This window comes from Cuculus canorus, chromosome 7 (genome assembly GCF_017976375.1).
Source record: "Cuculus canorus isolate bCucCan1 chromosome 7, bCucCan1.pri, whole genome shotgun sequence".
NCBI classification, from domain to species: Eukaryota; Metazoa; Chordata; class Aves; order Cuculiformes; family Cuculidae; genus Cuculus; species Cuculus canorus.
In genome coordinates, this window is record NC_071407.1 from 10,695,247 (window position 1) to 10,714,113 (window position 18,867).

General features: G+C 37.0%; 1 protein-coding gene across 2 annotated transcripts in view; it reads right to left on the reverse strand.

The window, feature by feature from the left end:
• BICC1 (BicC family RNA binding protein 1) overlaps positions 1-18,867 on the reverse strand; it is a 98,779-nt gene that overhangs the window by 17,367 nt on the left and 62,545 nt on the right. The window contains exons 1-7 of one of the 2 annotated variants that reach the window (XM_054071833.1): positions 16,434-16,495; positions 9,659-9,738; positions 8,451-8,609; positions 7,499-7,552; positions 6,315-6,509; positions 5,275-5,526; positions 1,122-1,253 (exon numbers count right to left, since the gene is read on the reverse strand). In XM_054071833.1, coding sequence (XP_053927808.1) covers positions 1,122-1,253; positions 5,275-5,526; positions 6,315-6,509; positions 7,499-7,552; positions 8,451-8,609; positions 9,659-9,679 — 813 coding nt within the window. In that variant the 5' untranslated portion in view covers positions 9,680-9,738; positions 16,434-16,495. Of the gene's footprint in view, positions 1-1,121; positions 1,254-5,274; positions 5,527-6,314; positions 6,510-7,498; positions 7,553-8,450; positions 8,610-9,658; positions 9,739-16,433; positions 16,496-18,867 lie in introns of those variants that run through there. The other variant, XM_054071832.1, reaches the window with a different exon arrangement.

Genomic DNA, 18,867 nt, shown 5'->3' on the forward strand with positions numbered 1-18,867 from the left:
AAACAAACAACAACAACAAAAAATAAAACCAATGAATAACACAACTATAGAACATGGATCTGCAACACACAACTCTTCTTAATAGTCCCTCATGGCTATTGGTAACAAAGCAGTGTGAAACAGCATGCGATAATGTCCATTAGCAGCTACTCAAATTCAGTGGCCTTGACTGTAAATTTAGGGATTCTGTGTGCATTTGACAACGAGAATGCTGCAAGTCCTTTCTGCCTAAGAAAAACAATTATTATTATGCCTTAGGATTTGATACACCGAACAGCACCAAGTGCCCCAAGATTTAAAGAAGACAACCCATTATTAAAATCTGGTCTTGGCATTCATCATAGCTTTATACCTTGAAGTGGACAAAAAAGTTGTTCATATTAAATCCAGCTATTAAGTTCATAGCTGTCTGAGAATAAGGTAACAAATGCCTGGAAAATAAAATTACAAAAAACATTATTTGTTTCTTGTGCATTCTCTACATATATTGATTTTATAAACACCTATGCAGAGAAGGTTGCTTATTGACCTAATGGAATGGTCATTTAATATTTTGAAATTTTTGCCTGTTACGGCATTCAATACAAGGAAGATAACTAGGAGTCTCCTATCCATACTCATCTGAATATTTCACAATTAGCATCTCCCATGTGAGGTATTTTGTAATTCTGGTTTTTGTGGTCCCTTTTAACATCTTGTGTAGAACACAATCAGCCTTCTCTCAGTCCTATTGTTTTTATCTGGTTTTTTTTTATTTAATTCTGATTGCTAAAGAACTCTGCAGTGATGTGGGAGAGCTGCAATTTAAGATTAATTTCCTTAAAAACAAATCAAGAATAGTTCTAGTCAGATACAATTTATCTCCTCACAGTTTATTTCTTTTATCAGCATCTCCCATACAAAAGCTAATCTCTGTATTGTTAATTGTTTAACAAAAAAGACAAATTACCATAAAGGAGAGCTGTTGTAACATATAAATTGATATATCAAGCAGAAAACATATATTCCTTTTTCAAGTACATGAATCCATTAAGCTAGGCAGGAGGAGCAGACATGTCAACTCATCAGCTCTGTAAAGCTGTCATGAAAGTCTAAAAAGAATAGAATAGCTTTTCACCAACCTTGCTTGGTTGCTTTGGCTTCGGTTTAACACTTATGAAGACATCTAACTGTTCCATTAGCTGAGTTATAAACTGTGGTTCTACTTCAATTTCTTCCTTCATATCAAACATGAGCACAAGAGGAAGGCAACCCTGAGAAGACAAAATGTAAAAATTCTCACGACTTATAACGTGCCCCTTTTCCCATAAAAATGTCAGCAATAAACTGAAATGCAGAGACTGTAACACGTGTCCATCACAACAGAGCAAGTTCAGAAAACTTCATTCCCATCATTTTTTAAGTAAAGCCATTTTCTTGTATGCAAGAATACAGGGTATCTTTCTACTTTAGGATTCTGAACAAAGAGTTTGGTGGTATAAGTGAAATGACTATTTGATAATCCAATTAGCACATATGCTCCCCGAATTAGCTATTTATACAGACTTAGATGTGTTTGGAGGATTCAAACTTGGAAACTACTATTACCTATCAAATAAGAACAAAATACTGTCAGAAGCCGATAGCGGGACTCTCACATTAAACTGTGGTTGAAAAAAGGAATCAATTCTGAAAAAAATTCTCTGCAAGTGACCATACCTAAGTCCTAACTTTTACCCTTCTCTTCCCTTGTCCTAGATCAGCTATGGATGACATCTCTGAAGCACTTGAAATAAGGCAACTTTAAGTGAAAAGAAAAAGCACCCCTAATAAAAGCCCAAACCCAAGAAACAACAAATTCAATGGTCACAGAATATCTAGAAATTATTGAATTGCTACTTCTCATAAAGTAACAAAAATACAAGGCACAATCTCAGTAAAAAACAAATTATACTTTTTGTGAATTTAGATTCACAACAAAGCAAGCATAACCATAGGTCTCAGGGAAAAAAGCCACAAAAAAATCTATTCAAGAAAGTGGTGTTGTTTAATGAGTTTCCAGCTTCTGCTTCAGAATTAAAAGCAGCAAATTGTTTTACCTATTATTCAGATCAGTAGCTCAGTATAACTTTATATTTAAATAGTACTTCTCAACACTACCACCTACAGGCAACACTATACTTCCCAAATCTATATTAAAGTAATTTTAAGTTAAGGAAATTTAAAGCAAGGCATCTTAAGTATTTTGAAGGGAGACTGAACAAACACAGCTTACTCCACAAAGTGAACCTGCCTGAAAAGAAAAATTATGAATCAAGTCTATTTAAAAACAAAAACTGGGGTTTGAAAGGGTCAGTCGAGTCTGGCAAATCAACAAATGGCTGCAGAACTGGTCCCACAGCCGGGGCTTTGGCTACTTAGACCATGGGACTTGCCCTGAGAAACCTGGTCTATTGGTGGCTGATGGAGTCAGTCTGCCTATCGGAGAAGGGGAAGAGCATCTTAGGTCACAGGCTTGCCAACCTGGTGAAAAGGGCTTTAAACTAAAGTTCCAAGGGAAAGCAACCTCAATCCACCCCAATCCCACCAGCCTGATGCCAATTCTAGCAATAGATGCTCAGAGCCTGAAGAAGGGTTGTAAATCAGTAGCAGAGCACTCGAAGAGCAACATGAAGTATTTCCAGTCAGTAAGTCAGCTTTCAGGGGCCCGATGTAAGTACCTCTATGTAAATACATGTAGCATGGGGAATCAACAAGAGCAGCTAGAGGTGTGAGTACGCTTGCAGGGCTATGATCCCAATGGTATCACAGAGATATGGTGGGATGGATCTTATGACTGGATGTCGGAAGGGAGGGATACAGGTTCTTTAGGAAGGATAGGCAAGGGAGATGAGAAAGTGATGTTGCTCTCTGTGTCAATAACTGGCTGGAGTGCATAGAGCTCCACCTTGGGATGGATGTGGAGCTGACTGAGAGCTTACGGGTCAGGACTAAAGGTGGGCCTGTGCAAATCCGATGAAGTTCAACAAAATTAAGTGCAAGGTCCTGCACCTGGGTCAGGGCAAACCCAAGAACAAACAGAGGATGGGCAGGGAATGGATTGAGAGTAGCCCTGAAAGAGAGGGACTCGGGGGTGCTGCCGAATGAGAAGTTCAGCATGAGTTGGCAATGTGTGCGTGCAGCCCAGAAAGCCTGCTGTATAAGATCTGAGACACCTCTTGCTTAGGTAAGCATTTAAATGACTACAATTTACAATTGTCTTCTTTTTACAATTTCCCCTCATCACTACCATGGATATTGTTTTAATCACCACACTGAATATATTTCTGCAGTATGCTGATAATCAAACGTGAGACTTGCAATGTCTGTCAGAGATGAGGTATTCAGTTTATACACCACAGAATCCATAGCCTACTCAATGAAATTAGTTACTAGCTGATATTTAAGCTTCCATTTAGACATACTGCTAAGCAAGTTTTAAACAGAGCACCAAGACCCCATGTGTCCTACTGTAACTTATCTATGCACTGCATTGCATTTCTCTCGATATTGCGACCTCTGCCACAAATCTAGTCTGTTACGAGAATTAGAGATCACAACAATTTTGCAGTTCAGAAAAACATTATGGTATTTCTTCTCTGGGTATTGATATTCAGATGCTTGTAGACAGCTACTTCAAGGAGCGCTGCAGAGTTCAAATCACTATTTTTAAATCTCTTCTCCAATTCCACAGGATGCTTGTGCTGTCCAGCTGTGAAGCAGCATCAGCTGTTATTTTGACTGAATCAGAGGAGCTGGCAGGAGGCAATAACAACAGCAACCACAGTAAGAAGTCAGCCTGCAGTCATACCTTGCAGGAGACCACTCCACAACAGAAATCTCATCCCAATGAACAATGCCCCCCAAAACACCAAATCAAGCTAAACATATTTCAAAAGAAGCAGTGAATGACTGCAGCTATCTATCTGTAAGCAGGTACCAGCATGACTGGCATATTAAATGTTTTTATCTGAAGCTGAAAAATACTGCTAAGTTTTTATCTGGTTAGTTACTTCTTCCCTCAGCTTTTCAATTTTTTATTGTTTGAAAAGATACATTCGCCCTTTGCAAAACCTACTTTTAATACTTGTTTTTATCTACAAAGCTGAAAACAACAGTTTCAGAACATATAATGCCTGTGAGTTGAAACCAACTAAGTCTCCTGGTCAGTACAGTTCTACAAGGATGACATAGTGGATGTGATGTGGGAAACTAAGTTGTAGTGATGTGCTTGGAACTAAATCAAACTTCAATATTTCAAGAAACGGCCCTTGCATAATTCTGTGTTTCTAGAGTAAAGGTGTATGTTGATGTTCATATGACACCTTGTTTGCATTTCGTTCTACTTCATGAACCTCCAGAAAAGTATTACTTAAGCTTCACCAAGGAAATACACAGAATAAAGCTCTCTTAGTATTTACAGATAATAACATCCTATAATATAATCATAATATAACTGCATAAATAGAAAGGCACCATGTTTTTGTTTTCCACTGCACAGCTATGCACAGTGCAATGCAGGAGTTATGGAGAGAGAGATGTTGACGTCTGGAATTTAAATGTATCACGGTTTATCCAAATATCAGCTTTGAATTGTATTTCAGTCAAATTCTCCCATGTGTTGTTCTTAAATATCCATATATATAAAAATCCGTGTACAAGCATTACTACTACAACAATGCCTGAAGGCTCCTGTGAGGCTTAAAGATCAATGTAACATGTACACATCACCTAAGCTATTTTTATAAAAGGTCATATAGTTCTGAGGCTGTGGTACTAGAAAGAATGTTAGACTGCAGAATGAGTACGTATTTCCAACGGTCCCCCAGCTTCCTTAAAAACTTGCCTACACTGGAGCCAAGGAATTCCTGCCACTTCCTTCCAAAAGAAACCTCCTTACCTGATAAACATGGAAAAAGCAGGTTGGCAAAACAAACCAAACAACCCACCCTCCAGCAACAAAACCCTCCAGAAATCTGCCTTCCACTCAGAAGCATACTGTTAGAATAAATTTAAATTGCTTATGCTGCATTTACATTACCAAGGTTATTTGTCAAATCACGATTCCAGATATTATAAGTATTTTAGATAACTACAAACATTTAACACTGACAAAAATAGAGCATTCAACTGAATCAGCTTTTTGCTATGTGAGTGGTAATCCTTCCTTGCTAAGGCTAACTTGCTTTTCACCCATAAATACATGCTGAATGAATATGGCACTTTTATCAAGTAAGTTTCACTGGAAGTACTTACCATGAGATATTGCCTGGCAAGACAGACAGACTCAATTGTGCCTTGGAGGTAGACAGTGGATTTCTTCTGTGGGTTACTAGGGTCAGGGAAGTGGATCTGAGCACCAGTCCTCTGCATGATATGTTTGATGTTACTGCCATTTCGACCCATCATAAAGAGATGATGCTGCGCTGCGATGTCTAGTTGTGTGCTCACAGGAATTGCAGAAGCCAGACTCCCAGCTAGGTGTTCTAAAAGCATGGCTGTTCCTTCCTGCAGAGGAAACGCAGGAAATGAGTGAAACGGTGCTCATAGGCATAAAAAGACATTTCAGACTGTTTCCTTTCAGGCATTCCACATTCAAGATAAAGAAAATTCTGGTTTGTGTGAAAATCTGATTGATTTGTCAAAGGTAACAGATGGACTAAGTTACTATCTTCATTTTATGACCAAATGCATGTTTAATTACCATTGTAAAAGTAGCAAGACTATCAAAAAAGTTTGGTCCCAATAGACATTTAGTGCCCACATACAGCAACAAAAGTCAACAGATATTTATTTAGGTAATAAATACTTGCAAAATTATCTTTCAATTTTGACCTAAGACGTTCTTACTGGCTTGAGATATACCCATCCAAGACTGTTACCAGACTGTCACATGGCTAAAAAGGAAGCTTTTTTATTTTTAATATAAATAGGCTCATGGCAGCTCCTTTACTTGACTGCCAAATTCACATCTCTCAATCCTGGCTTTGCAAGACCAGTTTTACTGACTGTTAGTGCAACTTTCAATGTTATGTATTTGAGTGCAAGTTGAGAAGATCAAAGCCAGAAGAAGACATGGAGGGGAGGTTGGGTTTTTTTTTTTTAATTTCCTATGCATTTTCCATTTCACTTATACCAGTTAGGTTTAAAAAAGGCACAAACCCTCAAGCTTCAAAAGTGATTATACAATAATAAAGTGTACTGATGAGGCGGGATATAATATTAATATAGTTCTCAAGTACCTAAATTATGAACGTATTTATGACATGCAGGAATCTACTTAAGAAAACACATACCTTCACAGCACTAGTATTATTTTGTGACCCTCTGACAATGACTGTAGCACCATACATACGAGAGCGTTGTTTAAAGGAAACTGAAATATTATACGTCTGAGATATATGCTGAATTGTGGGAGAATTAGGATCTGGGATTGGTTGAAGAATTCCAGCAATAGGCAATTCAAACATGAGTACCAATGGAAGCAGCTCCTACAACAACATTGAAGAGCAAATATTAAAAACTGAAATCATACTCACTAAGACTACAACCATTATATTGAATTATATTGAATCATAATGTATTGGTCAGTGATGATTAAAGTGACATAATACTTCCTATGCTCAGGGTTCATTGATAAAAATATTATAGCTTGAGTTGGAAAAAGGCGCAGATTTTTCCAGGGACATGAAATGTATTTGATGTGCATAGGCTATTTCAATTGTGGCTTCTCCCCTCCTCCCAAATAGGAGGATATTTTGCACCTATGTAGCAACAACAAAGCCAGGTAATTTCCCATACTTATCCACGCAGACCCACAAATAGATGAATACTTGTACAACTTCCTAGAGAAGTCTTTTCTGTCATGGATTAATTAGAGCTACGAAATCAGCTACAAAGCTACACAAACATCAGCTTCTTTTATGACTGTCAAGACCAAGGCTGTGTAAGTGACACTTTGACAACAACTGAAAACATTTTCATACTTTATTACATTTATAATTATCCATGCTGGAATATGCATACAAATCAAATCTAGAAAGTAAAGATAAAAGTGCTACGAATGGAACCAAATTCCACCAAATTATTAACGCAAATCGTACATGAAAACGATTAAAATTAAAAAGGCAGCAATTGCCTTTCCTAAGTCATAGATTCACAGGATGCCTGAGCTTCTACAGACTATCTTGTGGAGGGTAAGTTAAGATTACACATAGTATGTGATGTTTTACATCTCATGTACCCTGTAGACTTCACGCTCAAGGTCCACATTGGGCTAATTAAGAATTTGGCCAGAATGCAAATCACTGATATTGTAATACCCTTATCATGTTACTCATATGGATACTCACATTTGTTCTTACATTTCTGCTGTCATAAGACACAGCCAGACAACCCTAGGATTCTCAAAACTATATATATATTTTTTTTTTCCTTTCAGGTGTTTTCAGGGGAACACTATACTGAAATAGACTATTACCCGAATTCTAACTCTTGCAGACTCCACTCCAGCTGGCTGTCCTGCAATAGACACCTGGAAGACCAAGAGTATACAAAACATTAACATTACATTTTCAAATGAGGCACTGGAGACTTTATTCAGGTACCTGTGCAGTCTTTTTAATTTTTTTTTCCCCCAAAAATTAACACTTATTTTACACATGGTGACAAGCTAAGTGTTCTCTAAACAGTAGCTGAAACTAAAACCAGTTTAAAAAATTAAAAATACCCCAAAACTACGAATATTAAAGAATCTTAACTTAAATAAGCTTAAGCAACTAGAAAAAATTGATACATCAAACAATACAGTTGTTTTGATAAAATGATGGAATTACTACTGTACATATCAGCTCAATGCTAATATAGAACAAAAGTAGGTTTTCTTGAACATTTTGAAATCACTGCAGTTTGCTCAGCAGCCCCTGGGATGCAAAGAGGGATTCTGAATACAGTGATGGCAGACTTGAAAGTAAACATTCCAGTAATATTAGCATTACAAAAGATGTACAGTTCAGGTTCAATGATTTATTCTAATAAAGCTGAACTCTCACAATAGGACATTCATTTTTGCCAGCTATCCAATGATTTCTGCTTTCAACTAAGTTATACCATAAGCCAAAAGCACCAAGAAATTAATCAATAAGCTCAATAAGTCAAGTGTTGAACAGGAAAAAATGTACAAAAGCAGTGCTTTCATACCGCTTCTCTATCATTCATAGTAAGTTGTTGACCTCGTATACACCAAATAATTTTAGTTTTAAAAAATCAAAATGATTCATGAGCCATCACAAATTATTTCCATCTGCTTTTAAATAACTGCTCACTTAAGAAGTCCCATGCTTTCCACAGGGTGTAAATACCAAACCCCTACCTTCCTTGAACATGAATCCACCATCCTCCCCAAAATGAGTTAAATACTAATCAATACTTACTTGGTTGCTTTTCTCTGCTTGATTATTCCTGTTTGAGTCTGGAAAATGGATATGGCATCCCGTTTCCTCCATCACCTTTTTGATATTATTGCCACCTTTACCTATCACATGAGAATGTTCTGTATGTGAAACATCCATCTTCAAGGTTACCCGATTGCTCTGGAAATCAAGCACTCACGATTAGACTTGTTCACAGTAGAACCTGAGTATTTGAGAGTAATGTAATTTCAAGAATAACATTCGAAACTGTATTTCTGAAGTATTTTTGCTGTGGTTTAAATTCTACTCAAGTGAGATGTTTTTAATACAGATTATATTCAGCTGCTAAACCATTCATATTTTATTCCCGGTGAGGAAATTACATGGGAAAAAAATACCTCTACCCCAAATATACATCTTCAAAACAAAGTCCCATAGCTTTTAACTAGCTTTTATCAGCTCTTTTATCCCTCTTGTTTACCGAAGATTTTTTGTTTACTGATTTTTTCTGGTACATCAGTTTTTAAAATACACAAACTGCCTACGGCTGTTCTTAAGAGGTATGTTGATAAGTGTCCATAGTAACATCGTTAAAAGTTGCTCAGAAAATGGTGCTTAGCACTGGAGGATTTCTTGTGACGATCGGTTCACAGAAGCAAAAAAGTGGCATACAGCTACGCAGAAGCCATATACACTGCCCAAAAGGCTCACTATTGAATGAAAAGAAAGTCTGATTGAACATATGAGACCCCTGACCAAAATCCAGATGTTTTAGAAATGCTGGTCCTACTGTTTCAGAAGATGCAGTAACAGTTAAAAATAGAATTGCATAAGTGCTCCCTAAATTGAATTTTAAAAAAAAAAAAATTTAGGTTCGCTGAAGTGGCCGCATAATCTACTGTCTTCAGTGAAGCTTTATTTCAGACTCTGAAGTGAAGAAATCAATCAAATTAACAAACTATATACAATTCTAGCTATCTAGCTATACACTTGAAAATATTATTTCTATACAGTTCAGATCTAGAAAAAAGTGGTTTAAGCAAGTGTTTTCTTGTAGCATGTTCACATATACGCGTATACACCAAATACCAACATCCAGAAGGAATATATTGCAGACTTGGCTTCAGAGCATCCATAAATACCCTCTGTTTAACTGAGCAGATTTAAAAAGATCAAAGTCACCACAAAATAAGAGGACAAGGTGATATTCCAAGCAAGTTTTTTCTTACTTTTGTGTCCAAGACAGACATGATTTTTTCTTTTGCTTCTTTAACGTTCTCTTTTTTTCCAGAAACTTTAATATGGGGATCTATAAAAGAAAAGAGACTTGTAAGAAAGATAAAGTATCAAAAATTTCCTCATTGTTTAAATAAATTTCAGTGGTAGACTGTACCACAAACCTTTGGGATTCAGCTAAAAAACAAATCCATTGTCCCAACCCTCCAGCCCCACGATTAGGATTACCAGATGAGTCTATTATACATGATAACCAAACTTGAAATAAATACAAGTCAAATGCTAAACGTACATCACAGTATTATGAAGATTGTCTGCAACACAATTACAGAGCTAAGCCATCGTGTCTTCTGAATCAAGAGGACAACTAAAAGCTTTTTGACAGCCTTACTCAAACTTAAGACTATGTCTAAGAAACTCACACCAATCTGAAACATAACCTCAACATCACTTCATTACATTTGTCTCCAGAACCATCCTCTGCACTTTCAATCTGACAATAATGGTGCCTCCACCACAAGTCCTCAGACCAAAGTTACTAAATCTAATGTAAAGGACACTTTAAGAAGTCAAATCTCTGAAGTGTCAAGTACATAAACTAAGATTTTCCAAGGTATATACCCAGGAAAAACACCATCTGATGGCCCAGCGAGACCTAAAATACCAATTCTACAATGCACTTCAGTTTGCATTATAACTTTCCAGTCATTGTCCTTAAACAGTCTATCAGGTACAGTTCTGCATCCTGGAACATACACCTGGTCAGGAAGTACAGAACTGGTTTTGGAACTAAAACAAGTGTCAATTACTCAAAAATGTGTGAAAATTACACATTAGATAGTTGAGTAGCACCATCTGGTGTCCGAAAGCATAAAGTGCCACAATGCAGATTTGTTGTCAAAGCATTAAATACAGGTTCAATTAAAACAAACAACAAAATACCCAACTACCACCCAAATTTCTAAGTATTAGAAACAAGGATATGATTTTGCAGGTGATGCCTTTTTCTCTCCTCAGTTCTTGAGTCCTCTGGTCTTTTACAGCATAACAGCTCCTGTGATAGGATGAGCTACTTTAAAAAAAATTCTAAACCCTCTTCTGGCTAGTGAGTTTAGTCATGCTACACAGATACATACATTTTAGGGTATATAAAAGTAAATATACTCTCAATAGCATAAGAAAACATACCCCTACCACAACATTTCTGCCTTTCACGTCATCTCAATGATTAAAATCACTACTAATGCCAAATAATACATCTTCAGTTTGGAAATCTGTTTTATCCAGTTGAAAATTTAAACTGTTTAAGCCATGCATTGATACTCTTTTTGTTCCAACAATAAAACACCTCTGCAAAAGTTCTGAGCGCATTCAGCTGGGGATACAAAAAAGCAGAAGGAACACGGGATTCAATGCCAAGTTTCATGGAAGTCAAGAAAAATGCAGCATTTTGAGTTCTGAGAAGCATATATTTCATTTTTAAAAATGGAAAATCTACAGTCATAAAAACATGGCATGTGCATAGAATCTACAGAAGCATAAAAAATCTGCTGCTTCAGCCTTTTCACGATGGGGCAAAGCAAAAAAAAAAAAAAAGAAAAAGAAAAAGAAAAAGCCACAACAAAATAGTCTTAAGGGAAATTTTTCTTTTCTTTCTTAAGTTGACAGTAAGCCATGTGGTTTTAATGTGTTTAAGCTGAATGATATTTGAAATGGATGGCACAGGCAGAAATTCCCAGAAGCACATTCTAGCACACTATGTATGCTTCAAGTGCTCTTTATAGGCAAGCAGGAAAAACACAAAACCAGACCACCACCTTTTGAGGGCTGATTTTCACATACTTGTAAATATTTTAATACACATTGTTACAAATATGAAAAATACCTGAAATCAAGCCTGGCATCCTATTAGTACCAAAGAAGATTACTACCATTCCATAATACTGTTTGTTTAGCCATGGTTGAAAATACATTTTAGAACACCTTTTTTTTTTTCCATTTCCATCTAAGCTGCACTCATTTTGCTCTTGATACTAACAGCTTCAGCAAAGACACTCTCGCATATTTCTACAATCAAACCTTTCTTTGGTCTTTATAGAGGAAAAAAAGCTCAATTACTCACATTAAAAGCAAAAGCAAACTGGAATCCACAAAACAGAAAATAATCCACTGACACCAGTAACAATTCTAAAATATGCTATGAAATCTTTCAAAACCGGTCTTAAGTACCCTCTCCTTACTAGACTCAGTGGTTGGTAAGAGATATGAAACAGCTCCTCTTTAATTTAAGAGAATTCTTCCATAGACAATCGCTCACTCTTTCCTTCAAGGAAAACCAATTTAGATATGACATCTATACCAAATTTTGCATAAAAGGAGTTACTTGCAACTAGCAGAATTTGAACTCTTTGAGCTGGCTTTGCAGGAGGTTAAAGTACACCGAAATTATGTATGATCTGCCAGAAAATCAACAGAAAATCAAATAATACTGAATCAACGAACAAACAGATCACTTCCAGAATTATTTAACAATTCAGAGGGGCAAGCAGATCTTATAACCCGATTTTCCATATATTACTGGCCCTCACATTTCTTCAATGTACCTCTTTATGGAATTAACTAGCTTGTTTGCATTGCAGTCCCTCTGGAAAGTGTGGAAAAGAGGAAAACTAACTGCTCCAATAGTTCTTCACTTTCAGCCTCCCAGATTTGTACGCAGTTTGTGACAGGGTTTGTATTTCGGCTCTTGTTCTACCTCCCCCTTGCCTCCCTGAGATTAAAGAAACCTTAGTGTTCAATAGTGTCTTCCAGTGAAGGTCTACACATGCTAATCAAATCACCTATCACTATATCAACTCTTTTTCTGAGCCCAACCCTAAATGCCATATTTTGAGCAATTATTAAGAAAAATAACATAGAGAAGCTGCCTGTTTTCTCCTGGATGAATTACTTTTCAAAGTAAAGGATTTCCTGTTTGTTTTCAAACGCTAGACCCCAGGCCAGTCTACTGGGAGATAGTCAAAGGCAACTCCTCTCAAAAAATCTTGGAAGCCCAGTGCAGATTAGGCTGCATTTGACCTCAAACGACTGTCTGCTAAATAGAGAAAACCTGTCACTAATGGAACCAGCACTTACATTCAGTTCCAGCTTTCTGGTTAATCCAAATTATTTTGTGGAAAAGACTGAAACTGGATAATATCTGAAAATTGCTTTCAGAATCTGTATATGAATAGACCATGTAAGGTCTTTGTGCATCAATACAAGGGAGTAATTAGAACAGTTGACTTAAGATTTCTTAATGCTTTCTGAAGCTGTTGCCACAAGTAAGTAGCCAAATACATTAAAAATGGTTCCAGATAATTTACTACTTCTTCACATCACAAACTTAATGTGTCCGGTACTAGCATATGACAAGTGGTGTTTGTTTGCTATTATAATCATATTAGACTGGACTGAACATTACCCTGCCACATATTTTTGACATGCAACTATTTATTCCATAGATTTACAGTTATATTTTTTGTTCTAGAAAAAAATTACTACCTTTCCTTAGTATCAAAGCAGAAATGCTTGTTAGATAAAGCTCTACAGTTTACATTCTAAATCCCTGCTGGGTGTGACTGTAGCATTCCCAACAGGCAAGGTCAAAAAACAAGACAGAAGGTAGTCTCAAAAGCGTGAAGAGGACTGTCAGGCATGGAGGTATAGCAGGTGTAATTTACGTATAGTACTATCAGTACAGATAAGCATTAAATCACCCCCTAGTCAGTACCTAGATTGACCCAAGCGACCATGGCACCTGCACAGTCCTAACTGGAATGCGATCTCCTCACCCACTGAACAAGAGCAACTGATTCCCACAGAAACGGCTCTTACTGACACCAGGGCCATAACGCCATTTCTGTCAAGACGACAGCTGGATCAGATCATCAAGACGTTATACCATATTTCAACCCTGAGGAACACTCCTTTTGGAACCTATTTTTATTGGGGGAAAAAAAAAAAAATCCCATTCCCCTGATGGTTTTGGTTCGGGTTTTTTTACGGGGGGGTTGGTTTGGGATTTTTAAGCTTCTGAACACAACTGCAAGTATACTTTATATAAAACTAGAATTAGAGCAAATAACAGATGTCTATCATAAATGAAGAAATGAGATACTGAAGATTTAAAAACTATTTGTGTACCCAGGACCACATCTTCAGAAGAAGTCTGTGTGCTAAAAGCATATAGGGCTCTAATGCTTTAAATGCAAGTGTGGTATCACAAACTGTAAGTAGATTTTGACTTATAAGAAATAACGTGATTAGTGTCTTGCAAAACAACAAAAAAATAATTGTATGGTAATCTATCTTTTAATCAATTTTGATGAGCAATATCTTTTTGCCTGAAGGAAAGGAAGGAAATTTAAATTTAACAAGTTTCCCTCCCTCTCAAGAAAGGGGAAATATTTACATAAAATAAAAAGCTACAGTTACACAACAGAAAACGCTGGAAATTTTTCTCAGCAGTCTTCCTTTTGCCAGACTCCTGCCTTGAAGTGGTCTTTTATTGCTCCTATCCTCAAATTCCTCATTTCACACTCTGGCAGAGTTTCAACCTCCCTGGGTCTTTGTCCACAGCTATACCAGGAGCCTCCAGCCTTTTAGCTACTATTGTGTGCAACATTTCAGTAAACAAAATAAAATTCCTCCAAGCAAAAATACATTTGTGCCAGTTACACCAACTTCTGCCAGACAAGTACACTTCAAATAACTAGGACAATTAACTGTGCGGGCCTCTCCTGCAAATCAGACCTTACATTTAACGTCTGCGCAAGCTCTTCAGACCACAGGTATGCATCCAGCTTGTTTGCAGGATGAACAGACTTCACTTAAGTTACAGAAATACCACTGTTCTAAAAATAGCGATGCAACTGGGCAGCACCAGGGCAGATGGCAGTCATTACAATAAGTAGCTGATGAGGAATCTGAATAGTGCATGAGTATTACTGAACTTGAGCCATTCAAAGAAAAACAGAAGACAAAAGAGATCTAGCATTCTAAAGGACAAGTTATGAAAATATCTGCCCCAAAAATTACTAGCAAAACCACACTAAGCTATACAAAGCTAAAAGAAAGACAAAAAGCCAAATGAACACGTTAAGTTGGTATGTTCAACTGGAAGAGCAAGTACATTATTCAACCTACAAGATGAAACACAGGTCTATAAAACAAGTAAATCAATCAAAAAAGGCAAGTAGAATCTCCTACTAGTATGGAAAAGGGGGAATAATTGAATTGAAACAATTTATTTGATGCTTTTAAATTAGGACAAATTAACTTAAATTAGGAAATATTGTGTGTTCAGTTGTTAGAGTGGAAATTCACTGATCAAATTAGACGTATTGATGATAGCCAAGACAGACTTGAAATAGGCTCAATATTTTCCCATGGTGAAGAAACATTAAGGCTAAAAGCATGCAAAAAGTGCCCACGATTAAAGGTATATGCAAGTAAATTGATTGAATAAGAAAGGAAATTTGTCACTTTGGCAGTGCTTGCTGTTGGCTTATCAGTTTAAAAGATTTCTCACCCTCTCTCTAATGCACCTCAGCACATTTACTTCACCTGTGGTATCTAAACCACAGAAGGAAGAAAGCTACTCATGTACTACGGCAGAACACAATGAGCCATTTCCTACTGCAGACTCCCCAGGTATCCTCAGACCTATTACTCAAGAGCACAGGGGGTTTTTTTATTTGTTTTGGTTTGGGGTTTTTTTGTTGTTTAAATTAGACTGCATCATCATCTCTGAACGAGATTTCAACCAGCTAATTTGGGCACGATCAAAAGCCTACCCAAAGCATCACACAAATCAACATGGGCCACAAGCAATTAATAGTGTCTTCAGAGTAGACATATCCTGAAGCTCTGGGCATTCTAGGGGATCCGTTTGCTGTGGACAAACAACTGATTACAAAACGTCCTTGGTAAACACTAGAGCCACTGTCTATATGTGTGCACACATTTGAAAGGCTCTGTTTTCTCAAAACTTTGACTCTTAGCTTTCCCCCATCCAGGCATCCGACTCCAGATCATCTTGAGAAGAACTTCCATTCTAATAAGAATATGAGAAGGAAGCTGAGAAAAAGTAAATACTTGTTGCACTGCTTTTGCCACCGCTCCAGGGAAAGCGGTTTTCATGCAATCCTTTGCTCTTTTTATGTTTAGGTTGCTCTCACATAGTTACCTGAAGAACACTACATATCAGAGTGCTGCTTTTCAATCCTGCACCGTAACGACTGTATAACGGTGAAACCTACTATCACCTCCTTACTTCTCTCCACCATTTCTGAAAATACATATATATACACACATACATACACAGACACACATACACATAGAGATACATGAAGCAGAGACTGTGTAGAATACTGACCTTACACACACACAAAACCGAAGAAATGCTGTGCAACACCTGGTAGAGCAAAGGAACTTGTTTCTCAAAGATTTCATAGTGTGGTTCAAAAGAAAACTTCAACATTTGTAACAGGCTACTTTAAATAAAACAGCTTTTTCAAGAGAAGCATCTATTTGACATAGCCTCACAAATGAAACTAAATAACATTAGGTGAAATTTATATTTCAAATATAGCTGAATCCCACATTTGAGTCTTTTAGCAGCCTTGAAATATCCCAGCAGAACATCAAAAATTCATGTTCAGAATGCCCAGGATTAATTGAAAATTAGCCAGAAACATCATATAAGCTTTAAATAAAATAGATTACCTGTACCACATATTATTTTTGGAGAAATAAACTACTGATGATTGGAATTCGGACCCAGTGACAGAAGAAATGAAGTTGAAAAGACTTCTCAAAGCATAAACAAAGAGCTAAGGACAAGGAAGAGATAACAGAACGTATGACAATTTAAACAGAAAAGTGACTGGATTTGAAGGAAGAAGAGGAAGGCCAAGGTGGAGAAGAAGAAAACCTGAAAAGAAGAAATGAGAATAAATTAATTGTAATCACCGAGAGACTCTAGTTACACAATTTCAGTTTCTTACCACCATAATTAGCTTAAATTTTGTTTTTTACTTTTCTAGAAAAGGGTCGTTAAGGACATTTTATAAATGCATTCAGACACCAAAACCACACCATGCTGCAATTCTGCTACTTCTTGGATAGTAGTTCTTTAGCCTAAGGAGCCACCCAAAGCAAGGCAGTATCTCAGCAGGACACAGTGTCTGCCCTGTCTTATTTTTTCAGCATGGAACCAATTAACTCACGGTTCATTATTTAAATGACTGTTGCCATTGTATCTCAAAGCACAAACAGAACCACAAAGCCTGGGAAAGAAAAGAAATTAAGGGAAGGAAAAAACCTCTACACGATCAACTTAATAGAGGATTTGAAAAACAACTCAACATTCCTATCAAAAACAATATCCTCATATCTTCACTGCACACAGACTCATACTCAAGGTTACAATTTTGATGCATAAGCTTCAAGGTAATTTTAGTTTCTTACATACTTGCAAAAAAATTATAGTGACTGTGTTTTGCTAAATAAAAAGCATCACAACATCTGACTCATGAGCCTAAGTGCATGCCTCAAGCTCAATCTTCTCTGCAAATTCTCCCACACCTAAATCCAAGGACACTTATTTTGCATCTTCTTGCTTCCTGACTACTGCTGTGCCTTTTAACATCTCATTGCTCTAACTGACTGCATTCCACTGAGAGCACTGATTTTTACACAGCCATTTGAAATATTAATTCTGTGGTTGGAACAGGAGGATGCAGCTAGTCTTCAGCAAAGACTACTACACTAGATACACCTGAGCGAACAGGACAGACAGAACCGTCCTCTCGACAACCAGCATGAAATCTTACCAGAAAGATGGAAACAGCTGGTTCTTGATAGGACATCAAACACCTGATAACTAACGCCAGACAGTTAAACACAGTATTTTTGGTTTACTTTATTACTTTCTCTGCTTTAGTACCACACTTCTACAGAGTAAAATGGATTCTCCCCATAAGTTTCCCTTTTGTGGTTTATTGTATTTTTAGAAGTTCTTAATTCAACTGTATTTCTGATGAACACGGTGAAAGGGTTCTTTGTCTTGTTGTTATTGTTTTTTTTAAATACAGTGAAAAACAAAAAATCTGCCAAGTAAATATCTGAAGTGCAATTAAGACAATATAAATATGCAGCACCCCAAAGGAGTAGAGCACCCCATCAAATGGCCTCTGCAGAAGCAGGACACTACAGGCAAGTTCCAATCAGCTACTGTTGGAGGCAGAGCCACAAGCTGAAACAGGAGGTCTGAGAGAAAGCGTGGCACCTGCTGAGGTGGAAGCCCAACAGCAGGAATAGTTACAATCGAGGAACATGAATGATTATATATGACCAATTGGCAGATGGTAGAGAGGTTTCTAGCCACCGCATGGTCAACAGCACAAGATTTGAGCAAATACTGCAATCACCATGCATAAAAAGCTCCGTCAGACCATTTTACTATTTTCATTATGGTCAACCATTGTTAAAGACTGAGATTAAAGCCTAACGGACCTTTTGCTACTCATCCTCAACAACTTACTTACAGTACCTACTTTTTCTAACTTATAATAAAAATAACACGTGTATTTTGAAAAGTCATTGGCTTATTGCTCATACATCCTAGTGCATGACGTATTCACGTCAGCTGCCTGTATGGTGTTGGTGCACAGAGCATACATACAGACACACAGGTGTAATAAGAACTCCCAGCGGCACAACACAGAGGTTTTCCTACAGTATTGACAATCCAGTAAAACTCTAGTCTCACAGTCCACAATACTGATTTAATGGCTTAGTAGTCTCTTATGACAGCAAACTCAAGTGCAAAAAGATCATATTCACTACCTACTTGATCTTTTCATCTGCCAGATACAAATAACATTGCTTATAACAGATGGATAATATGGCAGAAAAACCTAACTCTTTGAGAAGCTATGAAGAAGGTAGTCGTTTTCTCTTCAATACAGAAAAGGTCTTGAATACAAATTTGTCAATCTTTCAGTGAAAAATGAAATTAACTGATGTACTGATTTTTTATTTTTAGCCATTAGCAGATACATTGCAGTGTGCTCCACACTGCATTTACATGTAAACTGAAGACTGATAGTCTTCTAATCTGTGATCCCCCATCCTTCTATTTAAACTCAATTTCGGA